This window comes from Athalia rosae, chromosome 6 (assembly GCF_917208135.1).
Source record: "Athalia rosae chromosome 6, iyAthRosa1.1, whole genome shotgun sequence".
In the NCBI taxonomy this organism is placed as follows: Eukaryota; Metazoa; Arthropoda; class Insecta; order Hymenoptera; family Athaliidae; genus Athalia; species Athalia rosae.
The window spans coordinates 8,771,475-8,797,990 of record NC_064031.1 but is presented as its reverse complement, the minus strand read 5'-3'; the positions used below and the strand labels follow the sequence as shown (position 1 = coordinate 8,797,990).

The following is a 26,516-nucleotide window of genomic DNA, read 5'->3' as shown; positions in this document are numbered from 1 at the left end:
GCTTGCCGTGTGGTCGCAGAATCTCGTAGAGGTTCGTCCGACGTCACGACGCATGTTCCGTGCTATTGAATATTCGAATGACTGGCAGGTGGTGGTATGAGTAGTCAGAAGAGCGTCCCGTAGCGCAGGTGTGGTTTAGTGTACGGAATATTGTTGTTAATTTTCATTAAATCTCGTACGTAAACAGTGGTATTAATAAAGTAAAAACGTAGTGACATGTGCTCCTGTTGTGTACGCCGTTGTGTTTAGGTGTCATAGTTAAGTTTTATAATGTATACCGCGGATTCTATTGATTTTGACAAGAAATTTAGCTCCGTAAGAAAAGGTGAGTGAAATAACACATACGTATCCGTACATTATTTATCTTACACGTACATTCACGTACGTTGTACGTCTTGCATACTCAATATCTTATATTTACATTTTTACCTTCCATGAAATTGTTATTACTTATATTTCATTATCTCTCATCGCTACTCAACTTATCCTCATAATTTCAAGGCGGATGAGCTGTCCTAGTGATTCCTCAAGCATTCTTAAATTCAGGCTACAGTTTTGAGCTCGCAAGGGATTGTGAAGACAAAAGAAAAGACAAAACAAAAAAAAACGAAAAATCAATGTTATCGAGCAGTAAGTGGTAATCTTGAAAATTCTTGAACGAGCATTAGGTCACCGGAGAACTTGCGATGTCCCTGAATGAGAAATATGTGCACTCTTGCGCACATGAGTAGATCAAATCAGATAAATTTTTGGGATTCCGCTATTATTTGGCACAACCAATACTATATCTTATTCCATTTTATCACATACGTTTCATTTTCACCCCTGCAAATTGTAACATCTGATATTCTGATCCAATTAACGCGAGGTCAACGAAATAAGCGGCTGATTGAAATTAGTAAACGTAATTACGGGTCAGAAACGATACAGCATACACCTGAAAGTAGACAGAAAAATTTATCGAATAAAGACTACTGCGAACTTGTAATATCTACGATTTCGCCTGAGGTCAAATGATGCTGGACATTCCAGCCAACTCTCATTATTGCTTATATTACTCTTACTCCGGAGGTCAAACGTGTTTCGTACGTTTTTATGTCTCCATGTCCTACGTTCGATTCAAGAATATGAATATCTTTCACCGTGGCTTTTGGTCGTACAAAGTGGGCCTGATTCAAATATTCATTCCGAAATACGATTTGAATATCGTATCCTAAACAAAAATTGCATAACTTTTAGAGACAATGCAAGGCGGATGAATAATCAAGTCTACGATATAATCTCAGATTACACTTGCGTCGTTCGTAAGCCGATTATCTATCTCATCAGTTATCGATTAATTATCTATGGGTGGCGGGTAATGTTTTTATCCTGTAATACGAAAAGGGAAAACAATCACCTGGAAGATTAAAAAAAAAAAAAAAACAAACTGCTAAATTTATTTTTTCAGTGTATTTAAGAAAACATCCGGAAACATCTGGGTCGCAGGGAGGATTTTTATTTTTGTGAGTAAAACGTTTTGAAAAGGCTGAATGGGAGATAAGAGGATAATTTTTATCGCGTAAAGAAGCTTTCTCACTTGTGGGGGTGGTGCATGCGCGATGCTATGGGAGAATATGGGCCGTACGTTTAGATTTCTCATGTAATCTAATCGGACAAAACTTTGGAAATAATATTCTGAGAACTCAATAATTTTATCTTCACATGTACCAAATAACCCTTAATTTTAATGTACACGATAAGAAAAAGTTAAAATCTTTGTAGTCTCCACCACGGATATTTCTGTTGTAATTTTCTTTCACTTTCTATATCGGTTATGGGCATTATTGATTATAATCTAAGCAACCATGTGCGATGACTTATTTTATAGACACGTCGATGTATCGGATGAAATGTTGTTGAGGCCGGAAACTCCAAAAGAGATCGGTGCCTCGTGTTGCCCGTATAAAACCAGGACGTGAGAAATCAAATGAAATTCTGTGTGCATGTTGGTAGAAAGTACAAAGTCATATCGTGTTATACCCATCAATGGGAGTATGAGTTCGATGAATCTTTTCCTCCGGTAAGATATACTGGAAAGAAAAAACTGAATTTATTATGCTCAGAAAGTAAAACAAAAAAAAAAAAAAACATATCCACGTCGACGTGGATATAGGCTAGTCAAATATCATCGTCGAACGAAATTATGGGGTTTTATATCGATCCGTATGAAACGCACAAACTCGTTGGTAAATAGAGACACATGTCCATATATGGCGTCTTATTGTATTTAAATAGATAATAATGACTAATCGCAGTTGGGTGGCAGACCCGTATCGATTTTACACACGTAGTCGATTCACGCGCAATGTAATTTAGCGCCACAAATTTGTGATTCACGCAATTTGAATCCAATTTTCTCGTACCATTATATCATTAGTTGTGAGAAGTCTGTTCTGATTGTCAGTGCCGCGACTCTCTTCAGGTCAGAAAAAGTAACGATAAAAAAGTAGAAGATGTAATCTCCCTCGTTACACTCATTTAGGTTTAATGAGCGCGTGAACGAGTGTCAAGACTTTTACACGTGTTAAGCTGCACCGTCATCAATATAGCCGGGCTCACAATAAATTATAGACAAATATTCATACGTATACATACGTACGGAGAGATCGCTGAGAGCGTTAAATGCAAAATTATATTCGTCGTCCTTCCGCGTGAGCCCTTTACATAAATTACCATTACCGTTACGGGTACCTACCTATGTCATCGCGTGCAGAATTGCAGATGATTTTTTAAATTCCGTCAGGTAAAACCGTACGCTGTATAATTGATCTTTGGAGCGGTCGTGGAATACCTCATACACGTATTTATCCTACAGATCATACAGTAATTGTGTGGTTATAATTTTACCAAATTGTTAATCCAGTGCTGAACACTAAACTATATTAGGAATCTCACGAGCAAATGTTATTCAAATTTTCCGTTATACGATCCGATCTGCCTCGTGTATCGGAGTTTGGTCGTATAATTTACTGCATTCCACAATTTTTCAGCAGAAGAAAACAGAATAAAATATATATATACATGTATACGTTGACTGTACAATGCTACGATGATATACATATATGTATAGACCCCATTACTGCTGTAGTTCAAGTTGCAGGTAACCGTCACGATGGGATTTTACTCTTACCTTATCATTTACTATGCATACCTCGTCCCGTCATCTTGTTCCTCGACTTACCCACGTATAGGATCGTATACGTATAAAGCATCGAACGAATGCCAGAGTAAATTATTTCCCACAAAAAAGAAATTCAAAAAAAAGGAAATAAGACTACCTTCAGATCTATTTGTCTGCATGCAGATCACACCCTAGTTTATACGATGGTAAAAGAATTATCTGATATTATACCGCGTACTTCCCTATGATAAATTGGCGCGTGAAGCGCTTCGATATAAAACACAGCTGATGCGAGTCGATTAAAATCAGTGGGGAATGTATAAATTTTTATTTTTTCATTCAACATCGCCTCGGGAGCTTTGTATATAGTATAAAGTCGTTATACCTGTTCGACTATTGTACATAGTTCTATTCATCCGGTGAATTAATAACAACAATAACTATAGTAATAATGAAAGTATGTTATACTGTATCAGGTATGTTTCTCTCGCATGTAACTTAACGGTATTATAGTTACGTGAATTTTTGATGAAATAAAAATTCCCTTCGATCGATCATCGGCGTGCTATACCGCTATGTAAAATAATCTTTGGTGTGAACCGTAAAGTTCGCATTATTATAGAGAACGTTATAAGGTTTAAAGGTCAGAAGTTCGAGCCAGTTCTATAACTGCGGATGTTCGTCGTGTCAAAGTCGTAATACCTGCGGGATGAAACGTCTGCAGGTAGATAGGAGATAAAATAAACCGTCGAATAAAAATATACGTATATTTAATGACCGGTATAATTGTATAAATACAATGCGTGTGCGATATTCCACGATGATAATTTTTGTGTAAATGCTCAGCGTGCGTGAACGTATAATAGAGACGCCTCGTTCGTTAAATATCCCACCCGCCGATCAAACGGACAGACCTTTCCTCTTTTTTGTCCTTTCCCTTTTTTATTTTCTCGTTTTCTTCTCCCGTTTTCGATTAACAATGAACATAAATTTGTATCGCTGCACGCGCCCATATTGTTAACCTCCGTACAAAGAGAATAATCGTAGTTATTCAGCAGCGCATGTATTGCAGCAGGTAGGTATTTAAAACGATTGTCCGAATCAACTGTAACGGTCACTCGACGTTAGAATTTTATCGTTGAACAGAAGTTGCGGTCCAGAATCCATCCCGAGTCATCCTAAAATAATTCCATCACGGATTGGCGTAATTTCGAATATTTTCCGACGTAAGCAGGGATGTCGTATCGATTCCAGTCTTTCAAAGTCGAATGTTACGGTCATTGAGAAACGGCTCATACGATCGTATATATATCTGTATACGCCCGCAGATGGAGGTATAGATTTTAATATGAGCGTGCCTGTAGTCAACCACGTTTCAAACCTTGACCAGTATATTCTAAAACCGTTTTCTATAATATCCTTTATAACTGCAGCAGCTCTGTAATACCCGGTATACGGTCGATTGTTAGCCAACCGTTTGTCCGCTTTTATTATTCACTTTTGTACCGAGACACATAGCTATTTACAGGTATGTACCTCTGCCTATTTAGGTAAAAAATTACAGCAGTAGACGTACGATCGTCCGATGGCTGTATGGTAAATGGACATAACTGTAGACCGGAGCCTAACGTACGGGTAAACCCACGTACGTACGTACGTAACGTGTACAGGTACATAGATCATTATAGTAAAAGGTCCGCGACTCCGTATACCATACGCTAAATGGGCTACGGTCGCTCTCGTTTTAGCGCCATGTAGGTACCCCCGACTGTGTATTTTTAATATAGGTGAGCAAAGAGTACGTTGATCTCTTCGATGCGCTCCTCTCGTATTCAGGTTTAACCGTTTTCATTCAAAGTGCCGGTCATCGGCCTATCCCCGATCATAGAAAAATATATTCTGCATAAAGAGAGGAGAAGGAGAGGAAAAAACGTCGGGATTATTTCTGCAATAAATTTACAAATTTCAATTACTCGCTGCGAACTCGTGTAAAACTTACAGAGGACAAATGCACTTTCACTGACAATTATAATTTCTTTTTTCTCACGCTTTTGCGTTAATCGGAATTCTAACTTATTGTTAATATCAGTCGGGCTATGGAGATGGTGCGTGCACGAGATACATGAATATTTAAGAACTGAGGTCTTATTTCGTTGCACGTATATGACTGTATAGGCAAATCATTAGAACTATATGTATGTATGTTCAAACAGGTTAATTTCACGCGCAGTAGCCCACGCGTCGGCTTATTAACACAGCTGACGAAAAAAAAAAATTCACTCCGATCGGAAGTCGATTTAATTTGTCTATTTATTCGACGACTCAACGAACTTGTTCGCGATAAGTTATACGATCCAAACGTGGATAACGATAAAATATAATAACCGCATGTTTCATTTTATCCTGCGGATGTCGCAGATAAGGAAAGAAAAAAGTAAAAACTAAGGAATAATTCCACACGATATTGCGATATTTTAACCATTATTAGAATGCTTTACCTAATTTTAATTTGCAGACACATATATGTATATATATATATATATATATATATATATATAGTTGGATATATACATATAGGTATACTAACAAGTGATGGGAAATAGTGTATTGAATTACGTGAAAGGTGATCACGTTTGGCTAACTTTGACGACTCTTGAGATTGGAAATTAATATTTTTTCCTGCTCTCATTGTCAGGCTACGTTCGAGTGAAGTTGGCAGATCTATATGGGGCAATGCGTGTCTCGTAAGGCGGGCACCGTCATCGCAGCCTCCAGCAACGGTTCACCCTCGTATCGCATCATGGACAAGCCCAATAAGAATAAGGTACCGTCATAATTTGCAATTACTCTGTTTTCATATCCGTCCCAACGCGCGCCGGACTCGAAAGAAAAAATAGAGAAAGGGGATTGCCGAACATTTCAATTATTCGGTGCAATTACGATAACCACCGGACGGATGTACCTGTGCAGGTATACGAGAACCTTGTCGACATAATGCGCGAATTATAATTATAGGTTCGTACACGGCCTTACAGGTGGCTTATGTTAATTAGGGCGCGATGAAATGAAATCCTCTTGCAAGCACAACGCGTGCTTCCGTATAATGAATGAACGAGGCCTTTGCCCCCTCGGTGCATGCATGCTTGTCTTCAGCAGCGTTGCCTCCTTCTTATTTTCACCATTGTGACTGTTATTTTACTGTTATTGTTATTATTGTTGAGGGATATTTTGTTTTTTTTTCAAAGAGAGTTGACGTAATTTTCATTGGTTTTTTTGAATTTGATCTATGGTCATTATATTTGACCTCATAGGCATAAAACGGAATAGACAGAAGATTGTAATAATCAGTATCAGCTGCAGCGGGTACTTGACGTGTACTGTACGGGTAAAAGTAACCACCAGCTATGGCAATTATACGCTCGCAACCGGAACGCGGTAATATACATACATAAGCTGCGGAAAACGTCGTGCCACAAAGACGGACGTGAATCGCGAATGCAGATTCTTAGTTACGTCTGTAATATTTTCTACTGAATTTTTTTTATCCAGTTTTCTATGGTATGCTCGTGTAGTTCAATCTCAGAAATTCGAATCTGAAGGCCAAATTAATCTATCTGTAAAATTGATCGTGTTATCGCAAATTTATCGCTTTGAAACGTGTAAAATCAGGGATATCTTGACGTAAAAAATTCGTAGTTCGATTTGGTTAACGGCTTCGTGTTCCTGGGGTCAAAATACGTAAGAAAAGTGTCCTGCAATCACTTTTAAAAATACTTGATTTTCGGCCCCAAAAGTCGAAATTTTTTTTAACAGGATTTCTATGATATTCTTACGTATTTTGACCTCAGGAATTCGAATATCAAAGCCAAATTGCTCTATCCTCAAAATTGAGCATGTTATCGCCAATTTATCGATCCAAAAACTGAAAAATCAAGGATATCTCGATGGGAAAAATTCGTAGCTCAATTTAATCGACGGATTCGAGTTTCTGAGGTCAAAATACGTAAGAAAAGTGATCTGAGATCGATTTTAAAAATACTTCAATTTTAGCCCAAAAATGGATAATTTTTTTTTAATAGGATTTCTATGAGATTCTTACGTATTTTGATCTTAGGAATTCGAATCTGAAAGCCAAATTGATCTATATATAAAATTGACCGAGTTATCGCCAATTTATCGATCCAAAATGTAAAAAATCAAGTATACTTTGATGAGAATTATTATTTTTCAAGTTAATTAGTGGCCTGAGCATGGTTTCTGAGACCTCCCGAAACGTCGAAAAAGTTTCATCAAGTTCAAAAAATATTTTGGAAAAAGTGGCCCGTATGATATGAAATGTCCCCATATATGTATATATTATATATTCTTATATCACGACCACAACTACGTGTAACCAGTTGGTATTTTATACGCTCCAGAACTGCAGTGTCCACACAATTCTTTTACTCTCGATTTTCAGCTCTTCGTCGACACGCTCTGACTAATAAATACATCTAATGTACATACATGCATTCTATGTACCATATGTGTTCTGCTTTAAACATTTCAATTATTGCGATCTCGACAATTTTTAACGTATAACTAGCAAACTCTTCTTCAATTTTTCACTTCACACGTCGCAATTATTTTACTGTAAAGAATCTGACCAACCATCTGACTTTATTTTCTCTTTCTCTTGTTGTTCAAATTATTATTGAAAAATTTTATTCCACTATTGAATCAAACTAGATGGTTGATTATTTATTCGCGTAATAAGTATTTTAAATATTCTATTCAATTACCGCATCGGAAATTTATATCATAATTCTTTTCAACCCGTCATAAGGATGTAGAATTTTTTGGTTGCGTAACGGAATGATATTCAGAATATTAATCGATTGTGATGTTAAAAGAGAAAAAAGAGAGAGAAGAAGAAGAAAGAACAGTTGAATTCTTTGGACGCGTTCGTGTATCATATCCATACGTGAATTTGCGATACGCGCGAGCCCCCAATAAAGGCAATCTTATGGTACACACATGCGATTAATGATCGTTATTAACTAACCCGTTATATGTAGAGCTGACGCCTTTCGAGCTCATTAGCTAATGCGAATAGTAGCTGCAGCAGCTCGACTGGTAGGTATTGGATATCCAATACGTGCGTGTAATTCATTCAACATTAAGATTCTCGATCTGAAACACCTGCATTCCGAGCTCAATCAACTCCTAATAACCGGTCTAGATTTTCTGCCGTCCGTACCTTTGATACCCTCGCATTTGTCTATCCATGTGTGATGATAAATAAATCATCACGATGGGTAAATACCGCCGATATATGTAACTTTCTAGTAAATATATGTAAGAAATCGCGATTTATATACATATACGTATACTATATCCTCCACGGCCATATTACCACCGGCGTATAACCACAATTATTCGAATCAATTATTTTCACATAAATTTTCCATATCCACGGAGAAATTTATCCCGTACGATGTATATTCATTTTCTAACACACATCGCCCGAAATAATTAGGCGCTAGTTAGGGTCATCCTGACAAAGAATATTGGCGAAAAAATGACTTTTTCTCATTTCATACGATGTGCAAAAATTGTAATGACACCGATTTTACGTTTTTCCGTACGGAGCCGGTTGATTTCTGTCTCTTCTTTTTTTTCATCTAGCTTCTCACTTTTTAATGAGATTAATTGGTTCTGGTTAACGAGCTAATTATTACGTTATACAGTGTTAAATTCGGCCTGTAGTAAATCACGTGGGTTTTTATTCGCATATAGACAAATGATATCACGTTACGGTGTTAATTTCTTCTCTATATTTGGCGCCCGTAATTGCAGAATTATTAACATGAGGAAGATATCATTGTGAATTATCGTTCATTTGGCAATGAAAGTTTTTTTTGATCATCAATTAAGTCGCTCTCATCCAAGGTACCTCTGTATTTCCTTATTTTTTTCCTCACGGATCGTTACGTGGAATTAACGTTTTAACGAGTTTCTGCAAATTAAGAATTTTCTAATTGAACTTCAAAAATCTACCGCAGATATTTTTTTCTTGAGAATATAATTTCATTCTTGCACTCGTAGCGGAAGCGACTGCCATTGCACCTACACGTATAATTCGGCTATAGATTACATATACGTATATAGATTTGTTGCATGCATATAACATACCTATAATATAGTGTATACAGGTTCTGTCTGATTGTGAATCGGCAGATACAGCTGCAACGTTTGGTTGTTGAAGCCTCTCTTTGCGAGTGACCTGCTTTCGAACCCGAATACCGATTCTTATGATATATCGTTGGAGGATAATGGTGGAGTGAATTTTTTTTATTATTCATAGCAACAATAATTCGTGTACTATTATCATCGTCATCGGTAATCGTATAAATCACGAATCAATTATAAAGACTGGATAGAAACTTGATATACTTTCGGAGAGTGGAGCGTGAAGTGAAGTCTTATCACGGTATACGATATACATAATGACCGCTGTTCGATAGGGTCATACCATGAATTTTTATTTTCGGTTAAAAAAATCTAAAAGAATCCGAGATCTCAAAATAACACCTGCAACGTACCGATGCAGTTTTGGTCTAGGTATACAAATTCCTACCAACTTCCTATATCGATTGATTATTTTATTTAGAAATCTGACTTGTAACGTGCGGGAGATTTTTTTTTTTCCTTATGTTACGTACCGTTACACAATTCAAAGATTTACAACCACCATTTATTTGTCATAATAGTTGAAAACCGATTGACAACCGTAATCGGATTGGATATAACCGATTTACCACGATCGTTGACATTCGTTGTTAGTTTCTTTTTGTTGTCAAACGCCTGATTTCGACTGAGAGAATTATAAATCGGGCGTGAATTGTTTTCACACGCGACAAAATACAACCGAATTAATTACTCGTCATTGCTTCGCGTAGCTCGTGTAATTCGAAAATAGAATAAAAAAAGAAATAGGAACGAATGAAAAATTGTACCCGCAATAAATGAGAAGCGAACGATACTCACCATTCCGATCCTCCTCCACGGATATGTATGTTATATTCGTACATCGTAAAGTACATTCGTTCCTCCAGGCTCTTTTATGCTCTCTCCAAACTTTCTCAGAGCGATTCATTACCTCATTCTTATTATAGTTCGCGAGCCGCTGATGTTGCTTATTGTTGGTTCGTTTTTTCTTTCGGTACACGTATCTGTACCGCGTGTTTTACACCGGCGATTCGAAGGCATCTTCAGGAAACTATAGTTATATTAGTTACCATTGTCTTACGCGAAGATACGTATCGCTCGATTTTCCACCCGCTGCTGATCCTGCGGCTGCCTGCGCTATACAGCCTCGTTCTACGCCGCGCCCGCGATATTCTTTCCTTCGTTCGTTCCGTTTCTTCTTCGCTAATTAATAAAATTGTACAGGATATATTCCATCGCGCACAATAGCTTTCCCATGCCCTCCTCAGGCGCGTTGTTTTTACGAATCACACGTGTACGTTATACCTACCGATCGCGTAGCTATGCGGATTTGCAACTGAAAAAACTCGATTCTTTTGCAAATAATTATCGTACGCGTGTGCGTAATACTCATTGTTGAGGATTTTATCCATTCGCGATCGTAGGTGAATGAAATAATCTACCGTTGCCACCGACTATTTCCCTCGGCTCTGCGATGTGAGGAAGAAAAATACAATCCTTATCTGCCACATCGATCGCTGCCCATAGGTATAATACACATGGGGTTTTTGACGACTGCTTGACCGTTATACCTGCAGTGCATCTCGCACACATCCATCCACCTAGTAGTTGGTCGTAAAATCCCGAGGTCTCCGGAAACCTATCTATACGAATGGAAGAATGCATAGAGGTAGGTACATACGTGTGTACGTACGTACCTAGGTTCAGATGATAATATCTATGTACGTACGTACACCATGTGGATATACGTAGCGATGTACCAACTCGATTCCTGGCTGGCGCCTGCCTCACTCTGACGGCTCTCTGCAGCCAACTTTACGTTATATAGTCGTGTGCACTCATACCTACATACCCTATACCTATACCTTAGTTGGTAAAGTTCAACGGCCCTTAGGAGCGCATATATATTATTCTCTAGTCTGCAGGTACTTTCATTCGTGTATAGGGTCGAATGTGTACGAGAAATGTGTTTTATTTTACTTTTTTTTTTTAATTTTTCTAATTTTCGCCACGACATTGCTATCCATTTTCCCCCTTCCATTTTCAGTTCCGAACGATCCGTTATGCTATTTATTTCATGCACGAAATATTGCGAAACTTATTGTTAATTCGTGCAATGTTCGGTTTATGAATGGCTATATAAATTTGACTTTTCAACTTTCTATACCGATCGCACGTTGCAGGCCGCAGGTCCCGATCTCAATCCCTGCGAAACTGTTACTTCTAATCTTCGAGAGCCGTTCGTTAGATCGATATGGATTTATTGTTCGTTCGTTCTTACATTTTATCCAGTTTATAACTAGTGTTTCAATTCAATATACAGCGTGACATTAACGAAGCATGCCGTTTCAATTCACATTAACGAAACGGGCGCGTGAAACTTCTCATATTTCTTGGGGTTTTTTTTGTTTTTTTTTTCCACTAACTACAAACGAAATGACGAAAGGAAATTGGGGATCGAGAACATTTCGTAGGAGAGAAACAAAACGGGAATATGATGTAAGAAAAAAAGATAGACGCCCCTTTCGAACGCCTCAGCCTTATTGATCCGGCGTCGCGACGCACTCTGACTCATCCCCCGAAGCTTCATTACCTACTGGATACGGTCGCGTGTGTTTTTCTTCGCCCCGCGGGACGCGTGTAAAATAAGAAAAGACCCCCGCAAAGCAAATTCGAAAATTTTGCCGGCGTCGTGACCTTGAATATTCAAACCCTCGTTAACCGATCCTCCGCACTGTGTAGGCGACGAACAGCGGGTAGATAAAAATGTTTAATTAGATATGATTAGATATGATTATTTTATCAATGAATTCGAAGATGAAAAATTGCACAGGTTTCGCCGCAAAGTGAACGGCGATACGGGAATGTTGGTATACCGATGTGCAAGTTACGTGCAAAGTACGTAATGTTGAGAGTTGAATTATTATTATTTTTTTTTCCTTCCTCCGCTATTCCGTCAACCATATAATTACGATTAATTAACTCACTCGGATGCGCGAGCCGGCTGAAACTTAAATGTATAAAATTCTATCATAGCGCGTGAAGAAGCGCTTTGGATGCGGAGAGAATGTTCTTTCCTTTTACTTATTATTATCCTGCAAAATACAAGTAGCGTACTCTCTAAGAGAACGAATAAACTAAGGTACGAAAATTTATAACTTTCTACCGTATCTTCAACGGTACATATAAATTCCACACTCACAATCGGCAGTGAATACGGGTGAAAAATGTTTTTCATTTTTTCATTCGGTCGACATTTATTTTCCTTTATTTATTTATTTATTTTTTTTCATTCTATGTAGAGGATGACGAGTAGACACCTTGAGCGGCTATTCAAACGTCCTGCGAAAATTTCGACGTAATTTCGATGACTGAAAAACTGCTTTAAATTCCCCTCAGCTGTATCATTGAGCCTTTTAGAGCTCCAACGAAACCTTAGACGTGTAATAGGTACATAGGAATTCACTTTATGAGATTATATTATCGGTTATATCGATTTATATGCCTCATCGAAATGAGGTGAGATTTCTTAAAGAATGCAATGCATTTACATCGTACATTTGAAGCGCGCTCGAGTTGCGTTCAACCCTTGTTTTTTCTGTCTTCCGAAGAAAATTTTACCACCTTGCAACATTCGGGTCGGTCAATAACGCACAGACTCTGCCGAGACCGACCCATGCCGAGAAACGGGCAAATTTTAGAGCGCTTAGATTGGACGTAAATTGAACGAATCGATGGAATTTATACGGGGGTGACGGAAACGCGAAATCAAAATGGCTCACGCTCGCCGTCTGCTGCTTCATTTTCAATTGGGAGGCAACGACTGCCTGACGCGGTAATTTTTTCATTCCGATATACACGGTGGAGGGGATGAAAATTATCTGGATATTCACCAGACCGACGAACTCGCTTTTATTATAGACGTACCCATCGCCACAGTCATGGCCAACTATATTTAATTGCTTTAGTCAGAGACTAATGGGGCGAATGCACCACACCCTTATTGTCTTTTTGTTTTATCTCGAGTGATCTTGTGCCGATGCTGTTTTGGTTTTAGTTTCAGTTCCAAAAGTGCATCGGCAAAGCGAAGAATTTTAGCCGTTCTTATTTTATACGGGCGGCATATATCCCTATGAATTTCACCTTGATCCATAAATCTTCGGGGAGCTTGGACCGGGCCTCCCAGGTCTGATTCAAATTTTGAGTATTCAGAGGACGAAATTTGCAAAATTTTTATATTTTTCTCTCCTTTTTTGATCCTAGTAATCTTATTCACCGCCAATTTACTCGGATGACGATAATTACCGTCTGGTCCGCACCCGCGCCATGGCCACTCCACGGGGTATTTAATAACGTCTGAACAATTATCACCGATCAACATTATCCAGATTAATCAATTATTCGATAGAACGAATTATCGACAATTTCCGTTCAACGATCACCCCCATAGCTGAACTCCACTAACCATAACGTACTTTCTACGTCAAATTATTCGGAAGTTCGTTCGGCTGGAGTAATTACGTTATAGGTTCGCTAGCCGTGATCATCGATGGCTGAGGCCTAACTGGGACCCTATACAGACGCCAAGGAACGAAAGAAAAAAGAAACCTCATCTGCATGTATATTGGCCTTTAATGAACGGTAAAAACTAAGGAACCGAGAGAAAGATCGCGTGCAGCTAGACCGGATTCGCTGTTCGCGAATCAACTTCGCTCGAAGCTATCCTTGGAAAAGAGAATGAAAAAACTTATCGAGGAATATAAAAAATCATACACAGGTTTTACGAGGGATCCTACGGGATCTACGGGACGTTATCTCAACTGTCAAGATCAGCCGCTATCCTTTTATCTGTAAAAAAAATCCACTCGGATAAATGGCCTGGTAAAAAATGGGGCGCTATTAATAAAATCTGCTTCTAGACTCGCTCGATCGCACAATTATCGGTCGGTGTTCTGGTACAGCGAGAAGCGGAGGCGGAGGATGTGTGTCACATTGTTGAGGGGTGTTTAAAAAAATCACCGCACATGATGGCGGTGCATGTGGACGATGACGCACCCGAAGTTTCTGCGTGGGTAGAATTCAAGCGTGGCGAACAGTTTCATAATACATTCCGATATCTGTTGTGCGGCCGCAGGTCACGAGTCTCCATGTACGAGTCGTCGCAACGGAACACCGAAGTGGTGGTCGCAGTTCTCGAAGAATGACCGCGTAGCGCCTGGCGCGGAGGTGCATCTCATTCAAGGGCGGAAAAAAGAGGAGAAACTCGGGACTTCGACCATGCAAGGGTGAATCCGAGCGATTATGGTAAACGTCGCACGAGAGGGTGCTGCAGCAAAACCCCTGTGACATTTGTCAAGGTCATGCGATCAATACCCAAGAACCTAGGGTACAGTACGGACCTTCGTTTTTAGTAGAAACCCTAGAATTCATCAATCTTCTCTCGGGCTGCTGCTTCTGGTTATACCTGTTTACCGAAACAATTGATTTTCTTGCAACTTTGCTTACAATCGGTCCGAGGAAACTGGAAGTAAGCCAAAAGTTACGTAAGCGAGAAGCTCTACCGCTAAACACTAGCGCGATGTGGGTTGCGCTTTCAGGTGCACCAGAGAGAAGAGTAATCGAAAAATTCATTACTCGACGACGATGGTTGCGGCAGTATTCGAAGAAAGACTTTTCACAGAGTCTCTCGACGAAAATTGATTTATTCTCCTATCAGGGGCGTCGGTGCTTGATGGTTGTTTTTTTTTTTTTTTTTTTCTCTCCGATTTTCCAAACGTGAGCCTGATTGCCGATCGGCATGAAAGTGTCAGTCCGCCGACACACGTGACTCTCGCCCTCCGGCTTATTATATCATCGGAGGTTCCCTTCCCCGCATTTTCCTCCGCCCCCGAGCTCCTCGTCGGCTCGCTCTATCCGGTGATTGCCGTTGAGAGGAGCGTCGCGACGCCGGCGCAGAACTTCCGATCAATCTCTTTCGCGGGCGCCCGCGCTCTGTCCCCTCGACGTTTCACGCAGTACTTGGTGGTAGAGCTGGGCATCGTAGGCAGAGGGTCTTAGGCACGCATTACGATACGGAGGACTCGCAGCTGTGTCCCAAAGAGACCGAACGGAGGAAAGGAAAAAATTGATACACGTCGTCGTCACACCTGCGGAACGAAACAGGAGATAACTTACCGCAGCGATGTGAAGAGACACCTCTGATAATCGAGTCGCGGTGCGTTGTGCTGTTTAATGATCAGCACACGCCTGAACATCCACAGAAGAAGGTGAAGAAGGAGAAGAAACAAAAAAATACCTTCATTTCTAAAATCGCCAAATAGAAATTCTAAGAGAGCAGATATTGGTACGGATCAGCGCAGCGATCGGTACAGGGTATTTGGAGAGGAATAAGCTCGAAATAATCGGGAACCACCAAAAAAAAAAAATAAAAATAAAAAAAAATGGTCCCCATACCGCAGAAAATAGAAGTCAGTGAGTGATGTCGGTTTAAAAATAAAGTGGTGCTTTTTTAAAAGTTGGAAAAGAAAATTCGAACAGAATCAGAAGAAATTTACAATATTAACGTACGAAACGCGACATGGGCGAACGTACGAAACGGATATCACCTGCAGTTTCAATACATCAAAGATAAATCCTGATCATTTTTTGCGACTCTCCGCTGGCACTTGTACCGATCGATTACACCTGAGGAGAAGGATATAGTATACATCATACAGCTTTATATCTGCGAATTGGAATCATGGATTACCGTCACCGCGCCTTCTTTTACACCCAGGACGATCAGGAGTCTGAAAAAGAAGAAATGCAGCAGAGTAACTGCTCGGTAAGATCCGCACCGCACTCTTTGGTACACGTACAACCCACAAACGGAAAAAGAAACTGCAGCTGAAACGAGACCGGATAACTTCTTGGAAGAAAAGTACACGGTGACACTTTAGAGTCAGGGATATAATATACCACGATCCTGATGCAGCTGCACAACGAACTGTGGAAATATATATACGCATATACATATATATATATATATACGTATATACCTTATGCAGAAGCCTAGCAAAGAGAGCGAACGAACATCGTTGCTTTTCTTTTAGAGACTTACTCTATCCCGAAATACTCGACGCTCTTATTTTCAACCTGCTACAGAGACTTATGTATCTCGTGTACAACCCATACACCGCAGCATAAATTGATACACGACATGCGAACTCATATATAGCTAAACTATACGGATCGTTAGCACGTTTCGATATACATACATGTACATCGTATATATGCATATCGTCGTCATAGTCGGCATTTTATCGTTTCCATACAATTGTTTTGTTATTTTAGTTTCCATGTATATTTTCCCTGATCAAATCGGATGCAAGCAAATCGGACCGATTTATTCACTCGTGCGAAACGTAGGGCGATTAATTTGATGGGAGAATAATGAACGAATATTCTTGCACGGTAACATGTGTCGGTGGTTCAACATCGTTATTTTATTGTCTAGTAGGTGACGTCAACTTTTTGATAATTATCTTGCGTCGCCGCAGAGAGCGAAACGTGTCCTTGTCTCGTTCTGCTTCGTGATTAGGTTTCCATCTCTCGTCTCCCTTCCGTTGACAAGGTCAGGTCTATACACTGTTTCGTACAAATCGTTTTTTAATCGGTCCCGTGTAAGTTTCATCGTTGAAAAATCAGATTCAGTAATCCTCGAACTACCTGCGGATCCGAAACTAACAAACGTGCATTTTTTAACATCGCAGATGAACTAACGTAAATATATATATATACTTGTTCCATTGATTGATCGGTGATGTATTGAGTCATGACGGTGTTATCGACGTGAAGTGAGCAGTTAATCTAGTCAATTAAGGATGGAGATTCGAACGATAAGAGGGAGCTATTTCGGCGTATAACTAAGTCGCGTATGATCAAAGCGGCTCTTGGAACTATACGATCTCGTTCGTTCCTATCGTTCGAACTGAATCGATTCAAGATTACTGCTAAAAAATTACCGACACGAATGGCTTTGCATACACGGCGTTTTTATCGCGCAGAGCCGACTTCGGAATAACGAGAAATTTATTTCACCCACATGAAATTTTTCGATCTGGTGAAAATACGGGCGTCACTAAAGATTTTCAAATTGATATTCAACGTTATCGCGGGTACCTTATGTACGGGCATTACTTTCGGAGATATGATCCGACGACCATGGAGATAAAAATGCTGCACTGCTGATTAAATTGGGTGAATCGATCGCGATACTCGTTGTTAGGAATTGATACCGATCGGTGCGTTGGTTATTAATTTTTTCTGACACTGCAAAAACAAACTCCGCTCCAAAACGCAAAATCACAGCTGTAGGTCTCCTGATTATTTTATATCGCGTGTTTACCTATACGGTGCTCTGGTTATTCATGCCTATAGGCATACCCATATACGCGTATGTGTGTGGTTTTTTTTTTTTTTTTTTTTTTTTTTTTGTTTTATCGATTTTCCGTCGGTTCGCCAAACAGCTACGATGCGTATTTTCTTTAACCCTTGGCGTGTATGAGCTGCGGGGTCGAGATAAACGAGAGGTCGAAGGTGCATCGATACACATGTGTACGCGCACCCCGTAACGCGTGACGTGTACGATCTCTGCAAATACAGTTAGAAGTTAGTTGACGCGATTCGATGTAAATGATGAATTGAATTTCAGGGAGACAACCGAAGTTCGTCGAAGCGGGGCACGCCATACACAAGGGGGACCGCCATGTCGTTTGGGTTTCGACGCAGGCCAGCGTCCGGCATTCCTATGCCGATAAACGGTTCGTTTTCAACCGAGATGTCGGGGGCGTCTTCTCACCCCCGTTCAAAATCAGCGGGTCACGAACAAGACCGGAGACGAGAGGAAGATCATCATCGCGGGCATAATTCGTCGGGCAGATCAACGCCCAGATTGGCACCCCCGAAAAAAGAGGCTGCCGGGGTGGCTCTCAGAACGAATAGATTCGGGTTCAGACAACCTCAACCTTCGAGGTACACGGATAAGGTCGCCGACATTTGCACAAGTCACAGCGGGGCGCATTACAACGCCCATAATGCGGAGAAAACAAACGATAATTCGAATCAGACGAGCAAGATACAAGCTAACAGACGCGTCTACACCACGGCGTCGACAAATTCTGGATCAAAACTTCGACCTTCGCCCGTGAATCCACCTTACAACAACAACAACCCTCTCACCGTGGAAATGGGGCATAGCAGGGCGTCTTCCTACATACCGGAACCGATCAGCAAGTACACGTTGCACACGAGTCATCTGCCTCAGCCGCAATACGCCGTCAGGATGAACGATTCTAATTCGAAGACCGCTAAAACAGCGGCGAATCAAAGCAGGAAAATATCAACCGTGTCAAAATGTACGTCCAGTTCGAAGGAGGGGTCGGGTACGGAAGATTCGGGGGTCGGTAGCCAGTTCGGTTGCTTGGCGGACGAGAGCGTGAGGAACATCGATTACCTGGATAACAGCCCGACGATAGACAGGCGGGGCCACGGGAGACCGAGAAATCTGAGGATGGTCGTCAATGGGAAGAGTTTCGACGTACGCGACATTCACGACGACAGCACCGTTACGGAAATATCGGTTATAACACTCCCCAAGTCGTTCGCCAACGTTAATCTGAATACGGGTTTGGTGAGGGAGAGGACGTCGCAGTACCAGAGGGTCATCAATAAGGACAACAGATACAACGATTCGATATCCGTGACGTCGTCAGAGGGCTACGACGAGGGACTCGGCGAAGAAAAAGTCTACAAGGATAGATCCCGATACGAGAAGGTGCCGTCGGTGAAGTCGGATTATAGCCCGCCCAGCAGCGATGACCCCGAGTACGGACACGGGGAGGCGATGGCCGACGAGTATTCCTTCAGTTCGAGCGACGAATGTAGGGCCAACTATAATTCTAACCTGAAGACGGTCTCGGCAGCTGCGAAGAACGGAACTTTGCCAAAGAACACCCTGCGATCGGTCCTCCTGACCATCGAGGATCCGGCCTTCGCCGCGGCCGCTGCTACATCCACGACTCTTATCGACGACGAGACTTCGCCGGTGGATAGCCTCTTCGACAGTCCCACCGCCAGCATCACTCAATCCGATGGTAAAAATTCAAGGAAGGAAAACCCTATGGAAAAATCTGGCAATACCATCGACGACGACAGCCCCGGCACGCCGACTAACGCCTCCAACTCGCTAAGTCTCTCCGAGGGGCGGGAATTCTTCGACGATGAAATAGCCGATCAGCCCGGGCTTACCTTTGACGATTCTCTCCGGGTTGGTCACGAGCAGCCAGGGGTGCCCACCCAAGTCAATGAGAATAGCTACACTCTTGTCGAGTCTCATCCGAAAACAAGTGAGTTGATTTTTCCTTTTTCCTTTTTCCTTTTTCTTTCATTGCCATCGAATCGATGTGGAGGACGACGCTAATTATTTTTTCATCCGTCATTTTCAGGTACAAGATTGCACGGAAAAAGTGTGGAGAACAGTCCTATGCACGGACGTAGACTCAGTCGAGCCGGTAGCGTCGATACCTTATCTCCTTGCGAATCCATCGCCTCCGATGATCTCATGTTGGACTATGAGCGAAGCGATGCAAGTTCCTACGAAGAGGCGACTCATCGGTAAGGCAAAATTTGACCATCGGATCACGAGATTCCAAAACGTTACTATTAATTCTAACGATCTTTTTCCGTTTCCGTTGCTGTTGCTCATAGGTTGGATTCCAATCCAGCGCTCCACGAACTGGACGACGCGACAATTTTGTCTGAATTAGAGGCTCAAGGTGAGGAAGTTATGCGAGAATGGAGCTGTCTGTTGGGCGCCCATCATCCCATCCAACAGTCCAACGCAAATTCCAACAACAATAATCTTAATGCCAACAACAACAACAACCACAACGCTACCACCGAATCCGGGTGTGTATATTTTTTCATCGTATCGCAAACTCACGTTTCTGCTTCCACCGACAGACGCCTTTGGATTTTCAAGTAGATTCAGAGAACACTGATGGATCCTTTTTTTTTTGAACCCGATAAAACTTCGATAAGTTTTTCCAAGAGCGTTCAAACTGTCGATGAAAGTAGTAGAGTATTACATTATTATATAAACGTAAGTTGTCTCACCAATTTTCATATTCGTGGAAATGACTTCAAGGTAAGGGGTCTTTGGGTTATTAGTGATTTAATTGCAATTAGATATCATCGTTGTCATTATATCGAGGTGAAAAAGAAAGGATTTCTTCATCCTGAAATGGGCTGCTTCTGGACCTTGGCTGGAAGTTTTATGTACGGTGTGCTGCTTCGATCAATTTTTACACGTGTGCATGCGCTCCATTATCATAAACTGGGGCTAAGGTGCGGAAAGAGAAGCGACGAAATCTTTTCAGGTTCTCAGATAATTCTTTGTCCGCACCATAGTCCTATGATCAAAGTGTTTAGTGTCGGAAAATGTTGGACTCATCTCATCCACACAATCATTCATATATGTAAATGTATGTTGTCAGCGTTGCAGCGTAGAAGCTTATCGGATGTATTTAAATGTACGCTTCCCTTAAAAGTTTTCTAGTTACGATTAGCTATCACCTGCACGAGGTATATTTACACATCGCCAAATTTTTCTGACGAAAGAAGAGAGCGTCGCTGAAAGTCAATTTTGATTGCTTGATTGAATTTTTTAAATCTCTCATCTTTGTGCTTGCGATGGAATATATTTCACATGTTTTTTCTTATCAAAATCGTGAAATATTTAGGAAATCCAGGGTGAAACGACCCTTTGGACTATCACGCAACCGTTCCTACGCATACTGTACAGAATAAAGAGAGAACGGAATCGTCGCGGTATGGATCGTCCGTTATTGAACCCCGCGTGAATCACCCCGTAGTATTTACTAGTCGTCCGCCATATTATATCGAGTTCAGACTGCAAGGGAGTCACAGCCATTCTTTGCCCCCCATTCACACAGGAACACAACGCTTTGGAAATGACGTTGAAGAATTTCACAATCAGTGTCTTTCCGTTTAACAACGATGGTATAAAAGCGTACGCAGGTTTCAACGATGCACCGCAGCCCTGGGATACGTTGCCCCTCCCACCCCCGCTGCCCCCATAATTCGGTAATTGTTGAAGAGGGTAATGACGTCGACAATTTGTGTATCCCGTCGATATCGACGGCAGCGGCAGAAGTGGGTACCGAGGGATTGTCACAAATTGAAGATAAACGTGTCTACATTTGACTCATGCTGATATTCGACGTGTTCAAGAAACTAACACGCGATAGCGAAATGTAATTTCGTTGAGCGTAAAAAATGCTTCTCCCGTTAATTACCTGCTTTTTCATCATTAATTGCTCGGTAAAACAGGTGGCGGTGGCTACGCTATCAGCTCTACTTTCTTAAACCCTAATTAATTAGCTCTATTTATTTTTAGAGACGTAGTAGAACCGATCATATTTTCATTCTGATCCGATTTAGTATCAAATACAGTAAAATACCTGCAAAGTGGAACATGAAAGCCTTGAATGTATAAATATTTTGTGGTACGTCTCGCGTGGGAAGTGGCCGCTACTTTTGTCGCTCGATAAATCGACCAACTATTTTTGTCGCTAAAACCTAGATAAACCTAAACCTTTCGAGTATATCCTCAACTAGTACAATATACCGTGAAATCAGTTTTGACTCGCTTAATTTTTGGTCGCGTGGATAAAAATCGGGGTCTGCATTTGATTGTTTCGACTTCGTTTAGCATCTGGTCCACTCCGGGATACCGAATAGATTAGCATCTACAGAAACCGTTTCAGCAACAACTGAATTATACTGCGAAAATTCCGAGCCTCCAGCTAGCCTTGCGCGAAGTAACTGACAAAGTAAATAGCCAAACACTCGTACCACCGTGTGTATAGTGACTCATTATTTCACGATGCACCCGGAAAAGGACATGTAAAATTACAATACAGCAAATTCACAATTCTCACGAAAAATCAAATGAAAAAAAATTTTTTTTTCTAACTAAGTACGTATACCAAAAAATCATATTTTTGTTCTTTTTTCACCCCCAATGCAAGAGCTTCTTTGCAATGCGAATAGAATCGCGATTCGTGCAGCTGCTCGCCCTCCTGGGTTTATGGCTCCTCTCCGCACCCCTCGTCGGCCCTTGATTCCGGATCCCCAAAATTTTTACTGCGCTTCCCCTATGGGGTCTTTGCAGGGTATCGCGTTGCTTCCTGCCGACGACGACGGCGCACAGGTTAAAAACTAAGGAGACTCGATTGATCCTGGAACGAAATATAAAATTTCTTGTTGGCTTGATACATCTGTGTAAAACTTACACACTCGTAGATAGTGAATTTAACATTTCCTCGCATATTACGATCGAGCGAACGAGCACATGGTACGCTTAGTCACCGAGCAGGCGACCCTCTCTTCGTCTCTATCGCATCGTTTGCGTCGCGATTAAGCCGTTGTTAGGACCCTAAAAATAGTTATGCGCCTGAAGACAATCGGCTCCCTTTTTTCTATCTCATCCGACCGCTAACGGATCCGTACGAGCTACGGATATTAATTGGTCTTTTTGAATACGCATTTTAGAAAATTTAGCTATTTAATTAATTGAAAAAATGACACAGTAGTCGATCGAGTTTTATAAATAGTGACGAAAGTTTCAACCGCGCATTAAAGCTCGCGACAGGGAACACTTGCTACGTGCGGCCAGTAACAGTCTACAGTCTACAGTTGGCTACCGACAGTCATAGTGTGCGGATACCCGTCTCTTCAACGCGTGTACTATTTTATATTGTATACTGTTTAAGTATCGATTCTAACGTGAAAAGTTCGATCAAAGTTATCTCTATGAATACCCAATTTAAATTGAAAGATTTAGAAAAAAATGTCATTTAAAAAAAAAAATTTTTAAATCCTAATGAAATTTTGAAAAATTCTATTACGCTTCCGACGAGGTATAGTGATATGTATTGGGATTAGAACATTATACCTCCGATCAAGCGTATAAATAATGTTAAACGAATGACGTATGAAAATTACAATTATATTATAATTACATCCCAGATAACCATTGATTGTGAGAAAGAAAGCTCGCAGTTAATGGCAAATCTATTTTATACCTATTCATTATTTTTCGTCGATAGAGATTGTCGAATAATAGGTACAGGAAAATTCGATAATTTATTTCCAGGAAATTATTAGCTGACTAATTTTATCAACCAATCATTCGATTGATATGACCATTTCTAATTATCGTCCTCGGGTAATCTTGGAAATTGACAACCAGTTGATCTTATTTTTGTTTTTGGCACTTCATTATGTCGATGTTCGTGCGCAGTATTTGAATAGCTATTAATCGTATACATCCTATATGGTAATATAATATATTTGATTGTGATTAAATGTGATTGAGGTGTACACGCATAATGTGTCTGTTAAAAGAATCAGGAACGTGATATGATATTGATAAAGTTCCGTCTAACACGCCAATTCACATCCATTTTTCACATTAAAAAAAAAACAAAAAAAACGAACAAATAAAAACCTCACCTGAAATCTAGCATACTTTAGGTATTTAACACATGACATCAATTACCGACAATAGGTACTAGCTACACACCTTATCCATGTTTTTATAGATATACTTTTGAAAATCTGCTCTACTCCTAATTATACTTCTACTTCTACTTGGCATATGTTATAATTTAGAAAAATAAGCTCTGGATGGTGTTACGAGTGAGCGGATCATTCAGTGGGAGTGTTTTGTGTTCTAGCGAGCTTATAAAGCGAGTGAAGCAAATGCAAATCGCTGAGGACGCTACGGGTGGGGACTACTACCAGCTGACTTATCCTAACTAGCAAATGGAGATAATACCCCGGTGCTACTTTGCCAACTAACAAACCAAAAGCAAAAAAAAAAAACAAAAATCAAGCAGAAAAAAACTAACCAATCTTTAAGAGCTTAGCCTACCTCACCTTGACCGTACGATTCACACCATCGCTATAATTCATCTCTAACGCAAAGAAAAAAATAATAATAATAACTAAAGAACAGAGAAAAAAATCATACGCATAATAGCTGTTATTTTACAGTTATAATTTTCACGCCTCTCTTTTCGTTTCCTTCTTTCTTCAATGTACTGCTTCTTTATATTAACCCTTACATAACGAACAACGTTCCTTAATTCCTTCAATATACATATAGGATGAGGATATAATTGATTGAATGATATCGTACAAACTATCTAGAGTGCAGCAACAAAATTCGAAAAACAAAAAAGATAATAATAGTGAGAGATAAAGAATAATCACCCTAAAACTATGATTTATATAATATATTATACATGTAGAATATAAAAACCAAAAAACAAAACCAAAAAATTGACAGGGGGTTGTGAAGAATATTTTTCCAATTTCGTATATTGATAAATGATATACCAAGTGAGGGAGAGCGAGAGACTAGTAATAACGTTATCTGGTTGAGAAAGAGATAAAAGAATGCTAGATCAGGTTTTTGATGGGTCTGGTTAACGGTGGGAAATAACTCATTATATAGATTAAGGAAAAGAAAGAAAGAAAAAAATTACTAATCAGTAAAAATGAGGACTATAGATAAAAGTTAAAAACCTTGTACCTAAATACTAAATTATTGTAATCACCAATATACATACTATAGCGTAAACTTCCAAGGCGTCTTCGACACCCATATATCCATATTTATTGACATATATACAAATAAAATATATATAGTAAAATCAACCAGTCACAGGGGTGATCGTGGTTTACAAGATTAATTAACTATACATATATGACGTATAAGTAATAACAATATTTAAAAAAAAAAATTGAAAAATATCCTCGCGAATCTTATTATACGTATAACAATATCCAAATGATTCATTCCTAATAATCTATATTCTTCTGATAATTAATAGCCTTCAAAATAAAATTAAAAATAGAAAAGAAAAACTACTCGACTCAAATTAATAAAAAAAAATTCAAACCTTGAATATAATGAATAGTCAGTACCTAATTGTTGCAGTTAATAATAACATACATCTCAGAATCGATGTAATTCCATCGATTATAAATCAGAATGAAGAGAAATAATAGGAAACGCGTAACCAAAGATTAATTGGGGGAAAAAATATATATTTTGGGTGTGGAATTGTATGTCGAATTGATAATAATTTATACATAGGTGAAATGAATGTCCAAATATATCGATCGTATACCTATATACACATAAATGAATATCATGTATTTTGTGTGCGTATATTTAATTAGTAGCAGATCAAAAATATAATACCTATACATATATTACATAATACATTCAAGTGCTTATTGGCATAATTTTCGAACTATTTAAACAAGTAGCTTGTATAAAATACAAGATATACAAAAAAACAAATATATACACATAGATAGATATACCTGCATATATATACTATAATAAATTGATGAATATTTAACATAGGTAGCCAGAAATTACCCATATGAGTATTAATATGGTGATGATAATATGCAGCTAGTAGATGGGAAATATAGATTTTTTGAATATCGATCCACAATCTATATCAATTAATGAATAACATTATTCCCATATCGAACCAACTATTGAAGTTACGTAAAAAAAAATTAAAAAAATAAAACGAAATGATCGCCAACGGTGATTGTGATTAAAAAACAAACAAAAAAATTCTCGAAATGAACTAAATTTTTTGTAATAAATAATTCTAACATTCCTTAACGAGTAATAAATTTCTTAGATATATTTTAATGCGGTAACGCATATGGTGTATGTGTCGGATAAAAAATGTGACACGTAAATATATGGAAGGAAGTGTGTATCTGTGGTAAAAGTAACGCAGACTTATAAAAAATATATACATATTAATAAATTGATAATTATAATAACATATGTTAAAGATGTGCATCATTTAAAGGGACTATAAAAAAACATCATGTAATCAAGGTATCGTAATTGTTCGCAATAAAGACGTAGAAAAAATAAGAACGTGAACGAACTGATAGATGTGGAGGGTAAAGAATTTAATAATTTATATCGAAAGAACATTGACGACATAAGAAGGAAATAATACACATAAAACCCCAA

General features: G+C 39.5%; 1 protein-coding gene across 7 annotated transcripts in view; it reads left to right on the top strand.

The window, feature by feature from the left end:
* The first annotated feature begins 104 nt into the window (after positions 1-104).
* The window catches only part of LOC105693661 (putative uncharacterized protein DDB_G0277255), a 39,745-nt gene continuing 13,333 nt past the window's right edge, over positions 105-26,516 (top strand). For 5 of the 7 annotated variants that reach the window (XM_048656651.1, XM_048656650.1, XM_020856772.2 and 2 more), the window contains exons 1-6: positions 105-325; positions 1,451-1,505; positions 5,859-5,987; positions 18,066-19,758; positions 19,858-20,026; positions 20,120-20,320. In XM_048656651.1, the coding sequence (XP_048512608.1) occupies positions 5,889-5,987; positions 18,066-19,758; positions 19,858-20,026; positions 20,120-20,320 (2,162 nt within the window). In that variant the 5' untranslated portion in view covers positions 105-325; positions 1,451-1,505; positions 5,859-5,888. Of the gene's footprint in view, positions 326-1,450; positions 1,506-5,858; positions 5,988-15,386; positions 16,197-18,065; positions 19,759-19,857; positions 20,027-20,119; positions 20,321-26,516 lie in introns of those variants that run through there. The other 2 variants (XM_020856771.2, XM_020856773.2) reach the window with 2 other exon arrangements.